Genomic DNA, 25,999 nt, shown 5'->3' on the forward strand with positions numbered 1-25,999 from the left:
CATCCACCTGAAATGAGACTTGACTGCAGGAAATAGTGTTCTTTCAGTAAACTGCCCCCATTTTAGCCAGAACTCAATGTATCTACCTGGCTGCACTCTATAAGCCTCTGGAAGAGGGATGGTCTATCTAGGCTGTACAGTATGTGACAAGGATGGCCTACATCTACATTGCTTGCTGTTTGGGGTTTAAGGCCGGGTTTCTGTATAAGCACTTTGTGACATCTGCTGATGTAATAAGGGCTTTATAAATACATTTGATTTGACTGTACTGTACACAATGGGAGGTGACGCCTTTGACTGTTAGTCATCTGTCATTACACTATGACGGAACTGGATGGCCCAGTTTAGTTTGCTTGTCCCTTAAGGCCATCTCTCTTCATTCTCTTAAGCTTCTAGACTATTCCCCCAGTAGGTGAGGTGCTACAGTGTTTGTATCATTATAGTAAACCACTAATTACTACTGAATGTTGTCTAAATTGGATCCTGTTTCAATAACCTACTATTATATGGTACTTGAGCGCCAGTCATTCAATATCTGACCTTGTGTGTTTTTATGACTGTTCTTACTAAACAAGTCTCTCTCGGCGTTCATTGTACCGTTCATATAATTATGTCTAGTACTACAAAACACATATGGCCCGGCTTCAGATCTTAACACGAGATTGAGTCGTATTGATACTTAATGATTTACGATGCTTTTACCACTTTCAACTTCACAAGTAGCCCCCATCGAATTACCTCGGCGACAAGACACCTTATTCATAAGATTCAATAGGATATTAAAAATCGCCTTGTCCGTTAACCATCACCTAGTTAAAGAAACATCTCTGGTGCTAAAAAGAAAACCCAAAAGGAAGCTCCCAACCATCCCATAATACCCATGTAGAAAAAAAGACCTTGATCTTACTCCCTTACTCCTTTGTTGTCAGGGTATTGCAGCTTTAAATCCCTTTGGTTGCTAAGTAGCGAGTGCCCCTGTGCTCTAATGGGCTGATTTGGTATTCAGCTCGATGCCGGCTCTTATTTTTGTATGCGAGATGGTGTGTTTTGTGTGGAGGGTGAGTGCAGTGAGTGTTTTGATGGAGGGTGATTGCGGCAGCGTCTGGAGGATGTTTTAGAGTTTTATGAGCTGCACAGTACACTGTGTGCCTTTCTAAAACAGAACACAGCCCATAGAATGTTGGATATGGTTCATTCTTTTTTTTTCTCCCTCTGAGCAGCTCCTGTCAGAGACGGGAGGAAAGGGGGTGGGTGGGTGTCACTCACTGGAAAGGAAAGGGGGGTTTTGATTAATTTGTTATGCTGAAAAGAAACAAGTGATATGGCAGAGAACACACACATACACCTCGACACACACTTCAGAGAGGGGGAGAAGGCACAGAAGCACGTCTACAAGGGAGAACACATGTGTTAGGTTCACCATGCTGTGTTGGGGTTGGGGAGGGCTGTTTGAAAAGAAGTGCACCTCGTTCCCAGAATGGTGAACGTTGCTCAAGGGGCTGTACAAGGATCAGGTGAACTTCATTGCATGGTTTGCATTTTATTTTTGGAGTCCCTTTTCAGTGGAAGATCCTTGACATGGGCTTATGGCCCAAACAGGGAATGGCAGGCACTATAGATCTGTCAGAATGACACAGCCATGTATTGCTTTATTGGTAGAGATAATCATTCTTATCACTAAGCAAGTTCTGAGGAATGCAATAAAGAATTACGAAATAGAATGATAGCATCAACACTGATCCCCTAAATGTCAACCTCGTCCCATTAATAACAAGACATGGAAGTCAATATTCAGGAAGTGATGTGAAGCAGTCATGATTAGAGTCAGAAAAATACTTGCAAGGAAGCCAGCAACATGCATAACGTTTTGGGCCGAAGGTATATGCAATTGAGGGGCGACTATTTTTGTTAGATATTTTTTATTCACAGTAACATTTTTGGATCTGCAGGCATAAGGAAACAACGTAACTCAAGTTGTCTCCCCTTTTTGAAGTTGTGTGTATTTGTTTGCATGTCTCCGGGCAGAAATTACTTGTTTGTGTATTGGGTTCTGTTTGTGTTCAAAGATCAAGGAATTGATACCAGCTGTAAATCTGTGGTTGAAAAGCAGTGATGTGTTGTTGGAACAGGCGAAAAGGGAGGGAGGGAGGGATAGCAATGCAATAAAAGAGCCAGAGAAGTGTACTGGAGGGGGGTTAGGGGAGGGAGGAGTGGGGGGAGCGCGCTTGGTTGTGAGAGAGGCTAAATTTAAATCGTAATTGGCCGACTTCCACAAGCTTGCGGGCATTTTAATGAGTCATAATAACTTCATTTAAAACCAGCTGAGCAGAAATAGATTGGAGAGGAGCCTGTGGCCAGTATGGATTGGTGTTTTTGTCAGGCGCAAGAGCCCACTCCCTTTCATCGCCCAGAAAGCCGCAGACACGCATGCACACCCACACGCTGGGGGGACATCTGACTGGGGTTACACATAGTGTGCGTGCACGTGTGTGCGTGCATGTGTGTTTATTTAAACATACAAATATTCAAAACCATTTGTATTGAAAATCATACCCTGTGTATTTAAAAATGCCCTGGTGTACAGTATACTGCCCAAGCCTAGTTGTAGCTTCAGTTAGTAACCATACATGTCAGTCCGACGAACTGTCTGTATATTAAACAGTCTGAATGATCACTGTTAATGAGTCTGTGGCTGCCTGTGTTGACTACATATCAAAAAATAATAACCAACTGATTAACCTACTCACCCAGAGGACAGAGTTGGCTGGAGAGAGTACGACCAACCTTGGTGTAAATGGGCAGAGTGAGAGAACGTGTGACCTGACTAATCAGACTACGTCACACCCGCATCAAAATATCTCAATTAGAAGGATTTTCTCAGAAAAGGAAAACAAATCTGGGAAGGATCAAAATCAGCCCTTATCATGAAATCTCTATCTGGCTCAGCAGAAGAACACTGACGTTGTTGTTCTAATGACATAACCATGTATCATACATTGCAGTGGCTATAAGATTATCTAGTGTTTATCTGTGACTGAAATTAGGAGAGGAATTTGTTGGCACCGGCAGAGCTGGGCCAGTCGAGTTTGACAGTGCAGGCAAACTTTTTTTAATTTTTTTTTCCCGAGGCAGTCTGGGTGTTTAAGCAGGTTCCAGTGAGTGTGGGAGAGCACTGTCGCGTGTCCTAAAATGATCCCACAACCATGCACTTTAGTCTTTCTATTAGCTGTCACCACAGCAAATGCATGGCTTTTGTGTTTGTGTAATGGTATTAGGGAAATGTGCCATGTCAGACCTGACCACCATTCCAGACTTCATTGAGTCTGCACCCTTCAATTATGTGACAATCCGTTAACCATGTAAAAATTATATTTTGCACATAGTTGTCATTGCTATCAAGCACATAGCATTCTGTTGTATGCAGAAATGTTCTATGGTTAAGACCTAAGCTTACTATCAATACAATATGTTCTTGGTAGATTTTCATAAATAAGAAATAATCTATAAATATGGTATGACACTGACGACACTTGCTTAATTGGCCAGATTGGTCTTGTCACAACATTCCCCCCTAAAAAATATACGAGTCGGATTTAATCTTTGTGGGCCATTTTGTGACGGAAATAAACTCTGTCATACGCTACCACAATGCCAACCGAGGAAAAGAAAGCATGATTTGTTTTCCACGTAAATGGCCATGAAAGTAAATATCCTCCAAGGCATGGCCTTTATTGCATTATGTAAGTTGGACGATAGCTCTGGGAAAGTTTTAGATCAATTTCTCAGCACAGATTAGAAAGCTATGAATCCCATTTATGGAAGAGACTCCCTCCTGAAATACTCTAAGAATTTATTTTTTCTTTGGGATGAAGAGACAATCAACCCGCTAAGCAAAGATCCGCAGACGGTGCTTTCATGTATGAAAAAAAAGGGAGAGAGAGAAAGTGAAAGAGGGGGGGAAAAAAAGATAAAAGCACTCCCAAAGCCATCTGGAAGTAGCCAGGACACACAAGGCTTGCTTTTATGCTACTAATTCCACTAGGAGGTGCAGCATAAAAGCAGAGTGTGGATATTATGTTCTAACTGTTGCAAACTATTAAATGGCCCCGGAATACTAATCTTGGTGGTCAGGCAGAGGGAGGACTATTTTTGACTGGAGTAAACTGTCTGTCGTTTGGGGCTCAGGAAGCCTCTCAGAGGAGATGCTTCTGCTCTCTGTGAAATTGATGAGCCGTCTAGCCAGTAGTGCCTTTCAAGTCTGAGCACAGTCAAAGGAGCTACTATACTATCCCTTCAGGTGTCAAAAATGTAGTTATAGATGAACTATACTGAACATAAATATAAACGCAACATGTAAAGTGTTGGTCTCATGTTACATGAGCTGAAATAAAATATCCCAGAAATGTTCTATATGCACAAAATGATTATTTCTCTCAAATGTTGTGCACTATTTTTTTTACATCCCTTTCCTTTTCCAAGATAATCTATTCATCTGACAGGTGTGGCATATCAAAAAGCTGATTAAAGAGCATGATCATTACACAGGTGCACCTTGTGCTTGGGACAATAAAAGGATGCTCAAATATGCCGTTTTGTCACACAACACAATGCCACAGATGTCTCAAGTTTTGAGGGAGTCCACCAGAGCTGTTGCCAGAGAATTGAATGTTCATTTCTCTACCATAAGCTGCCTCCAATGTCGTTTTGGAGAATTTGGCAGTACGTCCAACTAGCCTCTCAACCGCAGACCATGTGTAACCACTCCAGCCCAGGACCTCTACTTCCGCCCCTTCACCTGCGGGATCGTCTGAAACCAGCCACCTGGACAGCTGATGAAACCGAGGAGTGTTTCTGTTTGTAATAAAGCCCTTTTGTGGGGAAAAAAACAATTCTGAATGGCTGGGCTTGGCTCCCCAGTGGCATAGACCCACCCACTTGGGAGCCAGGCCCACCCATGGCTGGTCCCCTGCCCAGTAATGTGAAATCTATAGATTAGGTGCCTAATTTATTTATTTCAATTGACTGATTTCCTTTATATGAACTGAACTCAGTAAAATTGTTAATTGTTGCATGTTGCGTTTATATTTTTGTTCAGTATAGAAAGGACTGTACAGTGGCAGCTTGGCCTATTTTTGCCCAGCTGATTCTTGGCCTTTGTTGGCTCTCGGCCAATGGCCTGTCACTTCTCGAGTGTCGGTTCTATCGTTACTATATCTGGGTCCTGTGGTGCACTGCAGAGTGACTGACTAGGAGCTGCTTCAGAGGAAGAGGGCAGCAGATCTGGAATGTGTGGCAGGACATTGTAAAAAGTTTTAGTGAGGAAGTTAATGGCCCGTCACGCTGTCCACTTTTGTGAAGAATTTTTTTTTTATGGAATTGACTTTCTTTTTTCTCGCTTTCTCTCGCCCTACTTTTTCCCCTTTTCCACTTCTTGCTAGGAAATATTATGGCTCAGTCCCCCCTCACTCAGAAAAACAAATGACATAATGGAAAGAGCAAGCAGCAAACTCCTTTTGTCATTTGGCAGACATCTTGGCCAAAGATGAAGGTTTTTAGACTATTTAAGGTGAAGTATTTTCACTCAATACTTTTACTTTTGGAATTTGTATAATTTATATCACATTCCGTTTGAACTCGTAGGCAATAAAACTTTATGTGCGTTTTTAACTGGGTGAAAAATCATTTTGGATGCAAACGAAATAAACAAGTATGTAAATCAGTGCACCTGAGTGCAGTTAAACGCTGCATGTTTTCCACATTTCCAGTTGTTTTGGTTTTTGGATTTCCTATTATCTCTGCTTGGCCATATCAGCAGTTTGTTTCTGTTGGCTCTGCGACCATGTGCTCCTAGTTGGCACTTCAGATGTCCACATATTTCAGACTGTTGTCGTCTTCAAGGGATAATCTGTATTAGTGATGTTCAGCTGTCACCAACAAATCTTCAGGTACATAGAGTCCCCTTGCTATTGGCAATGTATTACGGAAACTCTCACAATCCCACTGAAAAGGGATTATTACCATCTTGGGTTTGTGCATTTTTAAAGTCTTCTGTTAAACATTTCTGTCCGTCTTCCCTCCCAAAACAAATATTTTCCCTCCTTTTTCCTGTCGCATTTACTGTCCCAGAGGTAATTGTTGCCTACTGCCCCCACCCCCCAGGCATCCTAACTCTACTCTGGCCTTAATAAACCCAGTAGTTCCTTTGACAACGTGTGACTTGAAAGCAGGAAATAATGGGCCCTAAATGCTAAATCTTTACAGGTTATTGACCTGTGGAGAGAGCGCGTATGCAGCAGGCTCTGCCATCATTTCAGTTTCCCCTTTCTAGCCCTGTGACCATTTTGTTTCACTGCAGACACTGTAGCACCCATTTGTCAGGAACTGTGCAGTATTTCTACGGCTTCTGAACCAATTGTTCATGCCATCTTTGCAATACTGGCTCAAATACAGCAGCACCACATGAATGTCTTTTATGGCCACAGCTTGTTGTCTTTTGTTACATTTGAATACCAGGTTGCCCTGTCTTTGGTTGCTTTTTAGTGGCTGGACTCTTTTACATTGGCCGTTACTTTTGACTGGTACTGTTAAAAGGCATCTAGAGGCATCTGTTGGAACCGGCTTCACACAGTCATCTTTTTCCCCAGGCCAAATATAAAAGCTGGCAAATGACAACCGAAAACGCCTTACTTCCCCCCCAGCCTTCCATCCATTTCTCCTAAGCAATAAAGGGATTTACAGCACTGTAAAGACATGTCAATTGCTGTATCCAGCGGGTTTTCTGTGTCCTGCAATAGTCATGGGGGGCGAGGGTTCACCTCATGGTCAGACTCTCAGGTTCATATGGAAAAAATCTGCCGCCTCCCGTCCGCTCGCCAAGACCCAAATCCAACGGTTATCGCTCAGCTCCAACAGTTCAAAGAAGTGTTTATGTCCTGGAACATTCCATGACCTTCCCGGGCCAGGGGAGTGACACGGTGACTAGCTCTGGGTCTAGAGATGTTTGATACAGAAACGGTCCCCCACTAATCATGGCTACCATTTGTGAACTGTGGATGGTACTTTTTCAGTACATTGGTGTACATTTAGGCCTGCATTACGCACCAGTGGCCTGTCTGTGTTGGTTCAGTTAACTTGGTTTGAGTGCAAAGGGAGAACTGCATCCACTCTCATCAAACCATTCAAATGAAAGCTGTCTTACCCTAACAAGCCATTTTGTTTCTGTCATTCCAACGGTCGCTTTTGAGGACAGCTGGCCCAAACTGGCCTGACCTCCACATTAGGAGTTGGTCTCCCTCTATTGTGGAGACCAAGGCTATTCAAATCAGGCCTCTTTGCCTTGAGGAATGGAAGTCTTCCTTGAGGAATGGCCCCTGTGTTGGAGGGAGCAGAGGGGGAACAGGGGCAGCCAGCCGGACTGACTTCAGGAGGTCCCGTCCTCATTTCCTGCCACTTCACACCAGCAAAGCCCCAGTGGGTCCTCTCTCCGCTCCCCGGCCCGGCTCATGTTTCCTCCCCAAAGCTTTAAGAGGCCTTTGTTTGCGAGCGCACCGGACCGAGGGGGAACACGCCAACATGTCATAACTTAAGAACGTCCAGCGACCCCCTTCCGAAAAAAATGGGGAGTAGGTAAAGCCGGAGAACACATGGAAACTTTCACCTCTGTGGCAGAGAGAGGGAAGGTGTTGGGGAGAAAGAGTGAAAGGTAGTTTGTAGGGTTGTGATACCAGTATCATAATATTTTTCCATGGCAAAAATGAACACACAGCTTTTTAAAAAGTTGTATGTAAAATATAGTGTGCTATAGCTCGGAAAATAAATAATTGACTCTGGATGACAACATAATGATGTTTTGTTTCCAACATTTGGGCTGTTTTCCGAAATAAGTTAAATCCGCTTCGTGTTTTGTTTCTTTACTAACAAGTATCACGATACTAGTATCGTCCCGGCCCTAGTAGTTTGGTGGGCTGGAAGGATTTGTTTATTTTGGTGTCTTGAGTGGTTGGATAGTTGTCCTGGTAGGGAGGATGTGAGTTAGTGTGGCTGCTAAGACAAGCAGGCAGGCAATCCGGCCTTCAAAGGCCCAGACAAGGCTGAGGCCCAGACTAGTGTACTGCCTGAACAAGGCTCTAACTGACGTCAGGAGGGGGGGCGTTATGTGGACTGAGATGCCCCTGGTCTCCCCAGGGCAAGAGCACTGAAAATAGCTTTATTATTCAGAGGAAAGAGCGAGCAACAGAGAGGGCGAGGAAGAAAAAAGCCTGTTTGTGACCTACTGGACAGACAAATTGGTTTGCAGGCAAAATGGATTAAGAGATTGAGCAGCAATAAACAAGGGTGACTGATTGTGCTGAAGCGCATCCATTTTGAGGGTTTGAATTCAGAGACTGCTTTGGTGTGTGTCTGTGTGCACGCACACGCCCTCACATTCGGCAAGTCAATATTTGTCTGCTTTCCTCGTCTCTAGACATCCTCGTTCTGAGCAGTAGACCATAAAACTGTCATGTGGCCTGAAGATTTTCTCTTTTTATTTCTGTTTTCCCCCCTGCTGATAACAATATCATTGTAAACCAGCTAACCGCTCTCCCATGTCCTTATGGTCAGGATTTGCAAGGGGGAAAACAGTTTTATCTTATCTACTGTACAGTGTTTGCTTACACAATCGTGTAATTCCGAGTATTTTGTCTGTGGGTCTGTCTGTCTGTCTGTGTCTGTGCTGCACGTGTCTATGGGTAGCTGTATGTCTATTTGTATAAATTACTGTATATGTTTGTTAGTCAGTGCTGTGTGCCCTTGGTCTATGTGTGTTGTGTCTGTGCGTGCGTAATACTCTCGTGTGTGCGTAACACACTGTGTGTGTGTGTGTTTTGAGAGGAATCCTGGCTGCGGTCCAGGATTTTTGTCTTGGTTGATAAAAAATGTGCTGCCTGCGGTACACATCTACTTGAGCGAGGGAACACACAGTTCTGGGCTGTCCTTTCCAATTGGCAGTCTCCGTACTGTTCTGTGACTGATAAGAGGGTAGTGTAAATAAAACTGTACAGCACAGCTCGTTACCGCTGAAGGGAGAGGAGAGGGAGAGAGGAAAAAAGGAGAGCGTGGTGTCTGTACTCATTGTTCTGACGGATGTGTGTGTAATTTTTTTTGCACCCAGTTTACTGTCTTGCATAACCCATTTGTGTAGGCTCACCGAACAGCCAGGCTGTGTTTTTGTTGGTTTCTGTGTTTGTCTGCTCGAATATCCCTCCCTCTCTCTCTCTGTCTCTCTCTCTCATTCGATCTGCCCCCTTTCCCTCTCTCTCTCTCTCTGTCTCTCTCGTGCTCTCTCTCTGCCTCTCCACAAAAGGAACAAACTGCATCTTCTGTCTGAGAAGTGCCGTTGAATGGCATGGTTATGCGATCACATTGAGGGCAGGCTGTGTGTGTGGTGCGGCGCGGATGGGCTCCGTTAGATTGGGTTAGCACAGACACACCGTGGGGTGGGCTACTGGCACTTCCAATCAGGGGTAACCCCCCCTTACACAAACACACACTGTAGCCCTCCCACCGCGACCACTCTTCACTCAGCTCGAGTTCCCCCACTACCCCCCCACCTCCCTCCAATCTGTGCCGTGACTTTGTTTTGATAATAATAATTTGGTAGGTGCTTATATTTGTCCTATTTCACACATGTACAAGTGTGTATTATATGCCTGTTTGAATTGGAAATGTGTTTTTTTGCATATCCCATCTCCTTAAGGAGAAGGCAGCTTCCTCTCGCCGCGGCTGCCACGCAAGGCCATAAACAAAGTGTTCTGTTTCTTTTGAAACACAAAAATCCCGCTGCCAAAATATGTTGTGCAATATTACAGAGGAGGAAGCAAAAAGGGTCCTTCAGTGGCACGTGGCACAAACCACCACTCCCCCTCCTTTTCCCTGGGTTATTCGAAGCAACAGTTGTGCAAGGCCCATTATGTCAGGTTAGGGCCCGGTTGTGGCAACTTGAAGGAGGGAGGCCAAGGAGGGAGGAAGCGGGGGTTGTTAGAGAACAATTATTTTATAGCCGCTTCTTTCTTTCTCTCTCTGGAGAGGCAGGCAGTTATTTTGAGCTGCAGAGTTGGTGCTTCCACTGCACTACCCGGGGCAGAGGGTCGGGGAGAGGGGGAGGCACTGTGCCAGGCATGAGTTTTTCTCTCACCTCTCCTCTGTCTGGCTACGAGATGCCTTCTATTGATAAAAAATAAGTAGGAAAGGGGATGAAAATGTATCACTTTAATTTGGGTTAGGGTTTTTCAGTGGCCCTCTGAACGGGTGGCTGGCTGACTGGGTGCTGTGACCCCTCTATCAGTCCTCCTCCCCACTCAGACAGTAATGACCCACACCAATGAGGTGCCACAGAGGTTTTGTCCACATAGAGACACGGGCGTCACGCCGCCACTTCCTCTAAGGATTTATGTCCATGTGCCGGGGTGTACACTTCAGCCTCCCTGGGGAGCGGTTAGTGTTGCGCCATTTGTGGGGCCCCGGTTAACTAAGCCTGCGCTGTGCTGGATCCCCCCAGGTAAAGACTGAATTGGCTCATGGCCCCTTTTAGTGAGGACTGCTCATGGTTACAGACGTTGAATGAAACTAGCAGTCAAAAAAGCATTATAGTCAATGCTAGGGCCAGGAGTTTTTCTAGACCAGTGGTCGGCAACAGGCGAACGGCGAGCCAAAACCGGCCTAAATAATACATTTATTTTTCATATTTGTTGTTTTTTTTGTATTTGAATTTTTGGTCAAAAGACACTAAAATCTCTAAGAATTCAGCTGAAAAGGATTTTAATTTAAAGTATTCCCGCAAATAAAATAAACATCATGTCTCAATGTAATCAAGGTATGAAATTATTGTATTTGAAAATAATCTATTTTTGGCCTTAATTATGGTCATTTTACAAATTATTATAATTAAGTTCCTGCCTCCAGACCATCCTCAAATTGTCCAGCAGCTGAATCTCATTGCCTACCTGTGTTCTAGACTATGTGACCCAACCAGGAAAGACTCCTGACCCTATAATATCCAATAATCTCCATTGGGCTCTGGAAGAAGCAGGGGGAGCTGATTTTTATTAATGCAAATTTAAAATGTGATATTCTGTCTATCTCACCTGAACACGGTTCCCTCTCCAAAGGTTAAGTATCTTTTAACGGACAAATTGTGCCATATGTTCAACTCTGCATTAAACATCCCTGGCCATACGTTGTCTTAAAATATGCAGAAAATGAAGGGTATTACTTTGGCAAGTTCTTTTTCTACTGAAGTCCATATTTCTTTAGAAGAAATGGCTATAGGAACTAATGCCTTGTGCTGTGAGTGTGTGAATTGACAGTTAAGGTCTAGTACAATAACTCGAACAGTTACATAAGTTACATAAGTAACTGGCAAATGTACAACTCCATCTTGTCCATCATGCCTCGGTGTAACTTGTCTTCCTCAGACTAACAGTGTAGCTGTTTTGTAATAGTGTTGCGAAACCTACACCCAGTTTCTCTCCATCTCGGAGACCAAAAAAAGTTATGAGAATTAACTTCCTGTTTTGATTTGCTGCTGCTGCTGCCGCCGGAGGGTGTCGTAACCCTTGGAGACAATGCCAAGAACAGAACAGCCAAGGTCTGGTTTAGGGTTCTCATTGTCCTGGGATCAGGACCACACAGGAACACCGAACACACCTGTTTGATATCTGGGTGGAGCAGGACAGCGAGTTAGCGAGCCTTGACGTGCTCCCATAGCACCCCCTGTTTGTGTTTTGATAAATACCTCCGCTCCTCATGCTGCACTCATACAGTTCAATTCAATAAACATTATTTTGTTATTGCCCCTGGCTGGGGAATAAATCACGTTTATTGAACTGAATTGGATTGAAGAAGTGCAGTGTGAAGAGAAGAGGCCCAACGTTGGCACATGTTCCCATACTGCACTAATAAAGCTGCTCAGACACAATGGCTCATGTAATATTCAGTACTATGTCAATACCAATTTTCAAAAATAGGAACATCACTTATACATCTGAGTTTGCTTGTTGCAGGTGTGTGGGAATTGTTTTTTATGATATCTTTAAAAGAAAACCTGCACACTGCTCTGCTCTTGGCAGTATCAGTTTGTTAATTTAAATACATGTTTTCACTACACAAAAATGGTATGGCTGTTCCGAAGGCTATGTAGTACTACCACACATGCTGTACTACGCAAGTACAGTTAGGCCAACTACACTGTAGGAACCATATTATGTCATCCTATATAACTACTGCTGTACACACCTTTTCTATTCATATACTGTCCATACGGTCTATAAACATCCATCCATATTTGACACCCTCCTGTCTCCTCTCCTGTGTTGCAGCTGGTGAGAAGGCCATTGTCTGTGACCAGTGTGGAGCCCAGTTCCAGAAGGAGGATGCTCTGGAGGCTCACAGACAGATCCACACATGTAAGAACACAGCCCCCCGCTTCTGCTTCAATAAGGCTTTACACATGTACGGGCCATGTTCCCCCATCACTCTGTGTTAGGGAGATTGTGATCTCTTTGAAACAGTTGCTCCACTCCCACCATGGTCTTGTACACCATCTATTTCTGTGTCTGTTGTGCAATTGTCTACAGTACGCTCTTGAGCTTAAAGTTTGAACCAATTCAGGTGAAACGGGTCCGATTGATGGCTATAAATATGGCCAAAAAAACATGAATTTTAGTGTGCCTAAATGGTCTGAAGCATATTGAGTAACGACATATGCTAGTTGACCTTAATGATAGTTGACTCATTATTAAGTCTTAGTTGTTTTTACACCACCGTGAGTTTACAATAGGTGATGTATTATGGCGCTTGCCGCTGACCGAAGCAGAAAGACCCAGCGGTGAACATATCCACATGCATGGCTTCTGGCATAAAGCCGAACCCCCCTGAGTTATGGTTATAAGCCGGCTGGCTCGCGCCACAGTGGGCAGTGGAAGGTGAGGGTCTGGAATCTTCCCTGGCACACGGGCTCCCTCAGCCTGATGACACAGCCTGGATGCCAGAGAGGGGGAAGGGAAAAGACACCCAGACCTGGGACCTACCGTCCACTGGCTAGCTGGATGGGACTGGATCATATCAGGCCTTTTAATAAAGCAATGGTAATCAGTACGGGACTGGACGGTGGGGGAGTGCCTTTCACTTGGCAAGCCAGTCTTGTTAATCAGCGTATCAGCGACAGGAGGATGAGGATGGCGACGTCTTTCCAGCAGATTCCAAAGGTCACTCACTCATATATGGCCGACTCGGGTTTCCCTCCACTCACAGTGTGTTGATCCACCGCTGCTTGATACTGTGGGAAGGGTGACTAGGTGTGTTGTGAATGTTGGACTCCGGAGTGTGTCGGATGGGTCACAACCTCTGGTGTGTGTAGCATTGATGTGTGTGACCCGCGGTTTACTGGGTTACAGCCATTCTATCACTCCACACTTATGTGACTGGCCAAACAACAAGCCATCCTCTTTCAGGACTATGGACTGGTAATGTGATCCAAGCAATGTTCTCCTGTCACTATATCAACCTCAATGTCTTCCCAAGTGATACATTTATCTCTTCCTTTTTTTCCTCAAATGAAAACTTTTTCAGTAGATATAGTTTTGTTGTACTCTAATTCATTGAGAGTTAGCCATTGTTAGGTTGATGTTACTCAACCTGCAGGGAAGTCATGCTCTGTTTTGTATTCGAAATGGGGGGAGCTCCTCTGTGTACTGCAGTAGAAAAATACCCAAACAGAATCAGGATGGACTATGTGACACCCAGTATCATGGAGTCATTGACACGTCTCATCCAAGCCTGACTCAAACAACTTTCCGGAGCAATCTTGTTGGCCCCGCATTTTTTGACACTCGTGTCTCAGGGCTAGCCTCACTTGAGCAGGCCCCCTATTTGACAGCGGCTGGGGCCTCCGGAGCGGCCTTGACCAATCGAGGGTCCCGGAGTGAAGAGGGGTTAAACAAGGCTAATGATTGGACAGGCATACCAGCAGAAAGGAAGGCAGCTCTAAATATAGCATTCCAGTCTGGTCTAGAAAAATGGGCAGCACGACTTGTCTTCCTGCCAGGTATTGGAACAGCAGTGAGGCCAGTCTCCCTCGAGGCCCGCCAGGCTTATATTTTAAAATGTGCTGTAACGCATGGCTAGGCTGATACGCCGGCTCCATCCCTCAATATGCTCACCCATATGCTTAGCTTTACTCCGTTTACTAGCTCTGGAAAATGGGTTGTCACCTTATTCTGTTTGTGTGCGGTTCTGTGTATGCCTGTGTGGCAATACATAACTTACTGTACACTGTCAGGAAGGTGATTATTCATACTTGAAACCGTTTAGAACAACGTTTCCAGTAAGCATGACTCATGTAAGGTGAGATTGAGAGGTGAGTGAACAGTGAGGAATCACTCTGTTCTGTTTACTCTCATTCTGCTATACAGAAATGTTTGAATGACACAAAGTTCACAATGAGATGTAATATACACCTTTTTCATAGTAAGAAAAGCGCTCCTCTGAGAGCTGCTGTGTCCATCCAACCCCAGAGAAAACAAACTGTTACTTAACAGCTAGAGATTTCTTCCTCTCCACTCACCTTCTACCCCCTCGGTCCACAGTCCGGTGGTTGTGTGACTGTGTCGCACCCGCTATGTAAATAGTTAATGAACGTCGACATGGAGGTGTTGTTTAGGATGACCAGAGTTTTACGTGGCGTCGTAAACGTCCGGGTCTCAGATTCCTGGCAGTGCAGGCTGACAGAGAGCGTACAGAAGGGCAGAGAGCGAAGGCCTGTTCTCACTTGTTCCCCTCGTGCAGTCATAGCGCCTTCCCCCCCCCCCCCCCCCCGCGCATCTTAAATACTCTGTCAAACTGTCTGTTTTTTACATGTGTGCTGTACACTCTAAACATTGGATGAAAGACTTGAAATAAAAATTATTATTATATAAAGATAATATTAGTTATTGTGCAATTGGAGACCTATTATTTTCCTTTGTAATGACTGTAATAATAATTAAATATAAAACACTGTTTTTGTACAGGGGTCGAACACCAGACAGAGGAAAACATAGGAGGGGAAAACATTGTTGACCATCAAAGCCAGATGTTATCTGAGCGGCTGCTTGGCAGCAAGGGTTGTTGTTCTCAAATGACAATATTTGGCCCTGAAGTCATGCCCATTTCTGGGTAATGCTGCTCTTTCAATGGGCACTATTGTGGCATCCCTTCTGGCCAGTTGACGTCAGAAGTATCAGCTGCCACGGTGCTTCTTCAACCGCTCAGACTCACACTGCTTGTGAAACAGGCTTTATATTTAGCGTTACTTGGTATGTATCCCTGTGCATGCATGTACATTACTCAGAACATGCACGGTATGAACACATGAATGTATGTGTTCACGCAGTAGGTTACTCCACTGCACTGCCCTGGTCTGGCTTACCTCATTTTTTTATTTTATTTTTTATTTATTTTTTAAAAAATTACCCCCTTTTCGTGGTAGTAATAGTAATTGTTAGTAATTACTATCTTGTCTCATCGCTACAACTCCCGTACGGGCTCGGGAGAGACGAAGGTCGAAAGCCATGCATCCTCTGAAACAAAACCCAACCAAGCCGCACTGCTTCTTAACACAGCGCGCCTCCAACCCAGAAGCCAGCCGCACCAATGTGTCGGAGGAAACACCGTGCACCTGCGCGCATTGCGCCCGGCCCGCCACAGGGGTCGCTGGTGCGCGATGAGACAAGGATATCCCTACCGGCCAAACCCTCCCTAACCCGGACGATGCTAGGCAAATTGTGCGTCGCCCCACGGACCTCCCGGTCGCAGCCGGCTGTGACAGAGCCTGGGCGCGAACCCAGAGTCTCTGGTGGCGCAGCTAGCGCTGCGATGCAGTGCCCTAGACCACTGCGCCACCCGGGAGGCCCCAGGCTTACCTCATTTTTAAGGGCAGCCCATCCTGACTCCCACCTACGGCGCCTTCGGAAAGTATTCAGACCCCTTGACTTTTTCCACATTTTGTTATGTTACAGCCTTATTCTAAAGTTGATTTCAATTGTTTTTTCCCCTCATCAATCTACACACAATACCCATAATGACGAAGCAAAAACAGATTTTAAGAAATGTCTGCTAATTTATAAAAAATGTAAAACTGAAATATCATATTTACATAAGTATTCAGACCCTTTACTCAGTACTTTGTTGAAGCACCTTCGGTAGCGATTACAGCCTCGAGTCGTCTTGGGTATGACACTACTATCAAATTTCAATCAATCAAATGTATTTATGAAGCCCTTTTTACATCAGCCGATGTCACAAAGTGCTATACAGAAACTCAGCCTAAAACCCCTAACAGCAAACAATGCAGGTGTAGAAGCACGGTGGCTAGGAAAAACTGCCTAAAAAGGCCAGAACCTAGGAAGAAACCTAGAGACGAACCAGGCTCTGAGGGGTGGCCAGTTCTCTTCTGGCTGTGCCGGGTGGCGATTATAACAGTACATGGCCAAGATGTTCAAACGTTCATAGATGACCAGCAGGGTCAAATAATAATAATCACAGTGGTTGTAGAGGGTGCAACAGATCAGCACCTCAGGAGTAAATGTCAGTTGATTTTTCATAGCCGAGCATTCAGAGTTAGAAACAGCAGGTCCGGGACAAGGTACCACGTCCGATATACAGATCAGGGTTCCATAACCGCAGGCAGAACAGTTGAAACTGGAGCAGCAGCACGACCACGTGCACTGGGGATAGCAAGGAGTCATCAAGGAGTCAAGGAGTCATACTCCTAGCCCCCCGACACAAACTATGGCAGCTTAAATACTGGACATTGAGACAGGAGTCGGGAGACACTGTGGCCACGTCTGACGATACCCCCGGACAGGGCCAACCAGGCAGGATATATAAAAGGTTGGCACACCTGTATTTGGGGAGTTTCTCCCATTCTTCTCTGCAGATCCTCTCAAACTCTGTCAGGCTGGATGAGGAGCATTGCTGCACAGCTATTTTCAGGTCTCTCCAGAGATGTTCGATCGGGTTCAAGTCCGGGCTCTGGCTGGGCCACTCAAGGACATTCAGAGACTTGTTCGGAATACACTCCTGTGTTGTCTTGGCTGTGTGCTTAGGGTTGTTGTCCTGTTGGAAGGTGAACCTTTTCCCCAGTCTGAGCTTGTGAGTGCTCTGGAGCAGGTTTTCATCAAGGATCTCGCTGTACTTTGCTCCGTTCATCTTTGCCTCGATCCTGACTAGTCTCCTTGCTGCTGAAAAACCTCCCCACAGCATGATGCTGCCACCACCATGCTTCACTGTAGGGATGGTGCAAGGTTTCCTCCAGACATTCAGGCCAAATAGTCCAATCTTTGTTTCATCAGACTAGAGAATCTTGTTTCTCAGGGTCTGAGAGTCTTTAGGTGCCTTTTGGCAAACTCCAAGCAGGTTGTCATGTTCCTTTTCCTAGAGCCACTCCTCAGTAAGAGTCTTGGTGGTTCCAAATTTCTTCCATTTAAGAATGATGGAGGCCACTGTGTTCTTGGGGACCTTCAATGCTGCAGAAATGTTTTGGTACCCATCCCCAGATCTGTGCCTCGACACAATCCTGTCTCGGAGCTCTACGGACAATTCCTTCGACCTCATGGCTTGGTTTTTGCTCTGCAATGTCAACTGTGGGAACTTATATAGACAGGTGTGTGCTTTTCCAAATCATGTCCAATCAATTGAATTTACCACAGGTGGAATTCAGTCAAGTTGTAGAAGCATCTCAAGGATGATCAATGGAAACAAGATGCACCTGAGCTCAATTTTGAGTGTCATAGCGAAGGATCTGAATACTTATAAGGAATTTCTGTTTAATTTTTTTAAATAAAAATGCAAAATATTCTCAACCTGTTTTCACTTTGTCATCATGGGGTATTGTGTGTACATTGCTGTTGAATTTGTTTTATTTAATCAATTTTAGAATTAGGCTGTAACGTAACAAAATGTGGAAAAATTCAAGGGTCTAAATACTTCCCGAAGGCACTGTATATCACTTCTCATATAGCTCCGGAGGGTTCCATCTCCACCTCACAAGTCACTGGTGGAATCACATTATAGCACCTGACATTGATCATTTAGCAACACGCTTGAACGACACACCCCCTCTCACATGAGACACACCCCTCTCACACAAGACCCATCTTAATGGTTTGAACTAGGAGGAGAGAGATTCCATGTCCTGATGTGACTTTTGAGCTTGATGACGTAATATGAGTGCCATCAATGCATCTACATCTGCACAGTCAGTTTTTGCCCCCCTCTAGAATTGGACGCTCTTGCCGATCATGCAAATTATCTGAATGTCACTTGGCATTGGAAGCTCATCTGATTTCGTCCAAGTTTGAAAGCGAAGCAAGGTGGGGGGGTTTTACCCTGTTTTCTCCCCAATTTTGTGGTAATCCAATTGATCGTTAGTCTTGTCTCATCGCTGCAACTCCTGTACGGACTCGGGAGAGGCAAAGGTCGCGAGAGCTGGTCATCCTCCGAAACACAATCCAAAGCCGCACTGCTTCTTGACACAATGCCCACTTAACCCAGAAGCCAGCCGCACCAATGTGTCAGAGGAAACGCAGTGCACCTGGCGACCGTGTAAGCGTGCACTGCACCCGGCCCACCACAGGAGTTGCTAGTGCACGATTGGGACAAGGACACCCCTGCCGGCCAAACCGTCCCCTAACCCGGACGACGCTGGGCCAATTGTGCGCTGCCCCATGGGTCTCCCGGGTCGCGGCCGGCCGTGACAGAGCCTGGACTCGAACCCAGAATCTCTAGTGGCACAGCTAACACTGTGATGCAGTGCCTTAGACCACTGCAACACTCGGGAGGCCAAGCAACGTGTTTTCCATGAGATGGTGGTAGTCCTGTTTATAGACAAGCCCTCTGACCGCTCCTCAGTGAAAATCCCTAAATAATGGAAGGGACTACCCCTCCTTTTCTATCCCTCTCTCCCCCTTTTCCTCCCCTCCCTTTTTAAGTCTTGTGTTACAGGGAAAATATGCTAAACATTTTGGAGAGGCAACAGTGGGTTTAGCCGGTGGGAACACGGCGTGACTCCAGCGACCGGGCCACAGAGTAAACAGTTTCTTTCTCAAGACAGAAATAGTTTGGACAGTGAGCAAGAGAAAAGGGAGGACAACACGCCTGTGTTATGGCACAGGGAGAAAATAAGCAATGAGGCCTCTTTCCTTCTTTCTCTCGCTTTCCCTCCCACCCCCACTTTGTTTTTCTCTCCCACATCTGAAAATGTTCACACTGGTGGCCTTCCAATCAGTCCCCACACACACCCCTCTCACGTGACTCTCCTAAATTGGACCATTGCCACCGGTGCACAGGGGTCACGTCAAAAGTGTTGATTATCTCAATCACATTAGGCGAATGGGAGCGTCTGTTTAGCATTTAGTTAATTGTGAAGTTATTAAGTTGTCAGTGAGCATTAGAGCCACAATGAATAGTGTGTGCGTGTGATCCCCACATAGCCTTGGTATGAAGCGTTTCTGTTTGCCTGAAAGATCTTAAATTCTGGTGTGTTTATGTGGAAATCAAGGTTGAATAAATAGATGTATTACCACACCAACATTAACCACGTTTATTCAGCACAAACCATCTAGAAATGGTAACTGGAGGTACTTGAAGGTTATTGGGTAACGTTTCATTTTTGATTGTCGCGTTCGCATCATGAAGGCCCCCCTGCTGCGGTCATCGGGTGCGCAGTAATGCTGATGAGCATGGCTAGACGCTAGCCACCATATTTCACTAGCCATTCATTATTGAGCAAGCTGTCCTTCACTCCGGCAGATTACCCATTTGTCTGTCTGACTGCTGAATGCCCGTGGAGGGCACTCAGGGTCGACGCAGATATCGTATTGTAAACCACAGTGGAGTGCACTTGTAGCAAATGTCTTTGTCCCTTCTTAGTACCCTATTGAGGCATAGTTGTCATAAGTGTACTGTGTATGTATTATGTAGATTTTTGTGTCCTTTTAAACCACTATGAATTGCAAGGACACTTTTGGCTGATGTAAAAGTATTTGTCCCCTGTTAGGTCATCAGGTGTAATGCTGAGATATGTGTCCTTGTGAGACCTGGAGTGACAGTTGATGGGACGGCTAAACTGTAGAGAGGCTGGGATTGGTCCCCTTGATGGTCCTTCCTCCCAGGTGATGCCTAGTTCCCACCGAAGGTCACAGGGTTCAGAGGAAGGGATACTGTATCTCCTAAATATACCACAAGAATGGGCTCACCCAGACCGACCCCCTTCTGATTGAAAGAGGAGACTGAAAGAGGAGAATCTCCTTTTGATGTTACTGGTAATCAGAACTCAACCGTTCCCATTTTGTTTTCACCTTCTCTAGTTTTGCCCAGTCTTTTTTCAGTCATCATCCTGTGTGAAAGCTCTTGATAAGTGGAAAGACTGAAAGCGACTGAGAATACATCAGGGTCATTTGACTTTGCGGGAGAAGTTTAACAGGTGACATAGGCCAAGCATTGAAACCCAAACCTCCCACTGTCCCAGTTAAAATAGTTGTGCTATGCAGTATGGGTAACATTTGCTCAAGTGCAGTTAAGCTGACTGTCATTCAGAATCTGTGTAATTGCAGTTGCCTTGGGCCATTACCCTTCTCTATTTTTATAAATGACTTGACACCGGTCTTACATGATGCTAGAATGACTATGCATGCAGATGATTCCACTCTCTACATGTCAGCACCCAAAGCCAGTGAGGTCACTGACATTCTAAATAAGGAGTTAGTCAGTACCAGAATGGGTGATTTAATAATGCACTGGTCTTAAATACATCTACAACTAAAAGCATTGTATTTGGTTCAAAACAGTCTCAAAGACCTAAACTTCATCTGGAATTGTGTAAAAAGTGTGTGACCATTGAGCAAGTTGAGGAAGCTGAACTTTTCATTTGCTCCCGAGTGGTGCAGTGGTCTAAGGCATTTCATCTCAGTGCTAGAGGTGTCACTACAGACCCTGGTTCGATTCCAGGCTGTATCACAACCGGCCGTGATTGGGAGTCCCATAGGATGGCGCACAATTGGCCCAGCGTCGTCCGGGTTAGGGTTTGGCTGGGGTAGGTCGTCATTGTAAATAAGAATTTGTTCTTATCTGACTTGCCTGGTTAAATAAAGGTTGAATGAAAATTAATAAACTCCTTGGTATAACATTGGATGGTCAAATATCATAGTCAAGTCATATTGACAAAGTTGTTGTGAAGATGGGTTAGGTATGTCTGTTCTAAAAAATAGTTCTGTGTTTTTTGACACATCAAATGTACTAGTTGTTCAGGCTCTGGTCTTGTCCCCACAAAGGAAGACCCTGTAAAGCTGCAACTGGCTCAAAAGAGAGCAGTACGTCTTGCCCGTAACTGCAAATGTAACAGATGTCCAGCAAAGACGCAAAGTCTCGTCACTAGTGTAACAGATGTGATTGTACTTTGTAACTCTGTCCAGCCAGCAAGCCCAGTTGACTGATGTTTATTCACTTGCATGTCTATATCAGACTGGTCCTTTTGTAATCAAACATCACAGTGACAAAAATAGTACAAAATACAACAAACGTAAGTACCTGACAATAGACACAAGGAAGCACATTAGATGTGCAGGACAACCGTATGTTGATGGCTGTAGATTTTTGATTGGTCTGTTAGCATGGAAATAAGTGAATTAGCAGGGAGCTAATGTGACCACTACAATTAGAGCATGCATGCTAACTCATCTCTTACTGCAATAACATACGAAACACATCCCAGGATGCCCACAATATTTTACAGGTAGCACACACGTTGTCTAGTGGTTAAGAGCGTTTGGCCAGTAACCGCAGGTCGCTGGTTCGAATCCCCTAACCAACTAGGTGAAAAATGTTGATATGCCCTTGAGCAAGGCACTTATTGCTCCTGTAAGTCGCTCTGGATAAGAGTTTTCTAAATGACTAAAACATAAATATATACACATCAGAACATGTACATTGTAGATATGAAAATAGACGTTTCAGAGCGTGACCTACTGTACCGCTTGCCTGTCAATATCAGTTTGCGGTCTCCCTCTATCTGCATGTATGACCAATGGCATAACACCTTACTGATATGTAAATTCAACCAACCAATAGGAATACATAAACATCGAATACCTATTTCTGCAGTGTCAAGTGAAAACATAACTAACCCTGTTACACATATACAGAACTAACATCAACAACATGCAGGCCAGTCTTTCCAGGTTGAGGAGATGAACTGCTTTTCTTCTAGTTTTTATGAGAAGTATTACTGTAATGAAAATTCCAGATTGTCTGCCTAATCAAATAACATTCAGCTCAGACACCCATACATACCTCACAATACATGCCACCAGGGGTCTCTCCACAGTCCCCATGTCCAAAACGAATTCACAGCAACGCACTGTATTATACAGAGCCATGGTCGCATGGCACTCCCTTCCATCTCCAATTACTCAAGCAAACAGCTGTATTACCTTTAAAAAAAGGTGAAACGTCTCTTGGAACGGCGGGGACACACACACACTCTAACACACACAGTTTTTTTTTGTATTCTTTATTTATTTTTAATATCGTTGTATTTGAAATTTGTGTGACCGTCTTTGTCTATCAGTGTACCAGTGTGTTGTGTTTTTTCTGGACCCCAGGAGGAGTAGAGGCTGCTTCTGCAAAAGCTAATGGGGATCCAAATAAACAAATACATATTTTAATAGTGGATCTATCAACCTCTTCTGCAGCCCTAAAAGGCCTTAAACTCAACGCTCCTCTTCTCTCCGCTCTCCTAGACATAACTTTTTTTTCTCCTCCATCTCGCTCACTCACTTCCCAAAATAAAAAGTGTACAAGTGGTCTGAGTCAGTATCAGTGACCAAATTAAATCAAGTGCAGACCTAGACTACAGTCTCTTCTTCTTCTCCCTGTTTTTTCTCTCCGCTCCCCTCTCCAAACAAATTTTTTCCCCTGATAGGATATAAATGAGTTTTCCAGGCGTAGGGATGCTCAGCCGGCCTGATAGATACCATGCGGTGGGACGGCGGCAGGCCAACACCCAGAAGTAATCATCCGCCGTGGCAGGAATGTTTAGCCTTTAGGCCAAGTGTAAATTCCCACAATGAGTTGTGCGTTTATTGACTGTGCCTCGTGCATTTTGAGGAGTCTATGCGAGGGGCAGTGTGTGTGAGTGTGCACCGACACAGCTTCCTTCCACTGCCTACCCCAGCCAGTGAGAAGTACCCAACTGCGCCTCTCCGTTCTCTAGCCTCTGGGTCACGGCTTAGAAGGTGTCGTGGTGGCATTGTGGCATCGCCACGGGAACATGGGGAACAACACAGTTTTGGGGGTAGTGAAGGAAGAGCCTGTTGTAGAAGGGGGGGGATCTGGCATCAAATTGGGATATCAGAATCCGTTTGGCGGAGCAGTCGGGGAGAATCCATCAGTGCGAGCGGGCTTTATGGCACATTGTTGGCGAGAGACTGCAGCGCGCGTCCGGAGGGGGAAATAAAACGTTTCGTAGGGGAGATTATGGACTCCCGGAGGTTCGGCGATTCACGCTCCGTAAAAGAAAGCCAGCAGGAAGCTGGGCAATCTGGACGCCAAACCCCCTCGCTCTCAGAAATGTCTCTCAGCACGTTACAATATGACCCCAGCAGCCCATCCTGTCTCCAACACGCATTAACTCCCCCAGATTTAACATTCACAACACTGTAGCCTGGCTGTCTTCCTATTTGTCTCGGTTTCCCACCTTGAAATATTCCTACCACATATTAACCTTGTGGCGTGGGGGCTTTATAGCCAAGGCCCTTTTGTCCACAGCGGTATTGGGAGTAAATTTTCCTGCATAATTAGATTTGAGCCGTTTGCGGACATCTTTAGAAGTGCTTCATCGTGTAAAAACACAGTGACGCGAGAGGCCACTTTTAATTTACAGTGCAAATACCTTTCGATTAGCACAGAAGGAATTGGTAGAGGAGAGATGGGGGTTGACTTGCTTTCTTTTTTTGTTGTCGCCACAGAAAGAGGAGAAGGGTTTGAAATGGCTCTTCTGTTATTTAATTGTGAAGCGGGGAGATTAGTGTGAGCACTTCCAACCTTTCACCCCGCACAAAGGAACCATCAGATCTGGTTGCCTAGTGACATGAGTTTCACACTGGCCAATTTAGCCGCTCACCGTCGCTCGCTACCTGTGTTCTGTGAAAGGATGGTGTGTGGTGTGTGTGATTACACAAACCTTAGCTCCCCCCGGCCAATCGACTGGACTCTAATGGCGCGAGGAGCAATACAAATTAAGATGGCCGCCGCATCCTCTCTTTGTACATCTCATCAAATCATATAAAAGTTAATGTCCCCGGAACAATGACATTCAAAAGGCAGTTTAGGCTTGGAGAATGCTCGGCTGTAAACCAGGGGGAGCACCAAGGTATGTAGAATGTCCATCTCCAATGTGCACTGCACAATCAAAGTGCACTTAACAGTGTCATATTGATTATGGTGGCTTAACCTCGGTAAATCTCTACTCTGTGTTGGCATTAGGCCCATAGACTCAGTGAGATGGGCCACTCTTCAAGCCAGATGAGCTTGTGCTTTTCCTATTAAATCATATTACTGTGACTCGGAATTATGGGTATTGCTGTCACTTACAGTATGCTGGCGTTTGTCAAAGTCTGACAAAATGCTGTGTGACTCAGGATCATAGCCTAAATCTCTCACAGAAATGTTGTGGACTGCTTCTTTTTTTTTAAACAGAGTCTGACAGAAACGGAAGCAGAAAAAAGAGTGGAATGTGGAGGCATTGTACCTCGGAGGAAGGGACTAGTTTTCCCTCGATGGCGGATGACAGTGCGAAGTGGGAACTCAGGTGGGACCCATTACTCCCATGGAGGGCCTGGTTCTTATCAGTTAATAGAAGATTTCAGAGGAGCAGGATTGTTTTGATAGATGGAACCTGGTCAGGCCTTTAACAAGTCACAGAAACCCCACAAAATGAAATGGCGCTAAAGCTAGATAAGGCTCAGAAACTGTGAGTCGGCTCAGTGTTAATTCCTGAAAAGGAAGGGGAGGGGTACATTTTCTGTGTGTGTAGGTGAAATTGTGTTTTTTCTGTGTCAAGAATGTTGTCAGATGGTTATTCTGGTGTTAGGAGTTCCAAACGGGCTGGATAAGGGCTTTGTCTATTTGCACAGGTGTTGGCTTTGTGAGTGAGTCAGCGCTTCTACCTGATTATCCATTCCTCTAGAATGCTGTACATTTAATTAGCAATTTTGTGGGGCTTGTCATTACTGGTAAACCTTTGATCTGGGTTCTTAATTCAATATAGCCTCATTTGGTTCAGTTTCAACTCCTATATGTCTCTGCTCCTTTTCCTTTTATTTTTTACTTCATCTGGAATCCACAGCATCAAAGAAGAAATAGGGAAAGTAAGAGAAAAAAATAATTTGAAGACTGTGCTCTAAGTTAGTTTGGCTAATTATCTCGGTTTAGTGTAATTCTGGTCCGTCTAGTTTGGTCAGTTTGTCTTGGGAAATTAGAGGGTGTTAGCTAGTGGCTCACTGTGTTTAGTTTCATTTCTAGACTATGAATGCCTGTTGGTGTGTCCACTCTGGCCCCAATTGATCCCCCAGCCAGGAGGGAGAGATAAACAGCCCCCCCCCCAACCCCACCACCACCACCATGGAATTCCGAGGGCTGGAGTGAAGTGGTGGTGGGGGGTTCAGTCTAGAGGCCCCCTTCCAGGGCCCAGTGTCCGTTTACAGTCCGGCCACACGGCCCGCTGACCACTGCTCCTGGAATGTGATTGATTAGGTGGTATTTGGGCCTTTGTGGACCTTTCAGCGGCTTAGGGGTCAGGGTTCATCTCCTCCGCAAATCTGCTTCCTTTTGTACAGTTGCGCGCCAGGAGAGAAGCCTCACAAAAACATATTTTTTTCTCCCTCTTCTTCTTTATCTTCTTCTTCACCCTGTGAAAATGGGGGAG

General features: G+C 45.1%; 1 protein-coding gene across 3 annotated transcripts in view; it reads left to right on the forward strand.

Moving 5' to 3' along the window:
- LOC139530809 (zinc finger and BTB domain-containing protein 16-A) overlaps positions 1 to 25,999 on the forward strand; it is a 119,724-nt gene that overhangs the window by 66,244 nt on the left and 27,481 nt on the right. For all 3 annotated transcript variants that reach the window (XM_071327521.1, XM_071327529.1, XM_071327539.1), the window contains exon 4: positions 12,357 to 12,443. In XM_071327521.1, the coding sequence (XP_071183622.1) occupies positions 12,357 to 12,443 (87 nt within the window). The remainder of the gene's footprint in view (positions 1 to 12,356; positions 12,444 to 25,999) is intronic.

Source organism: Salvelinus alpinus, chromosome 1, assembly GCF_045679555.1.
Source record: "Salvelinus alpinus chromosome 1, SLU_Salpinus.1, whole genome shotgun sequence".
NCBI classification, from domain to species: domain Eukaryota; kingdom Metazoa; phylum Chordata; class Actinopteri; order Salmoniformes; family Salmonidae; genus Salvelinus; species Salvelinus alpinus.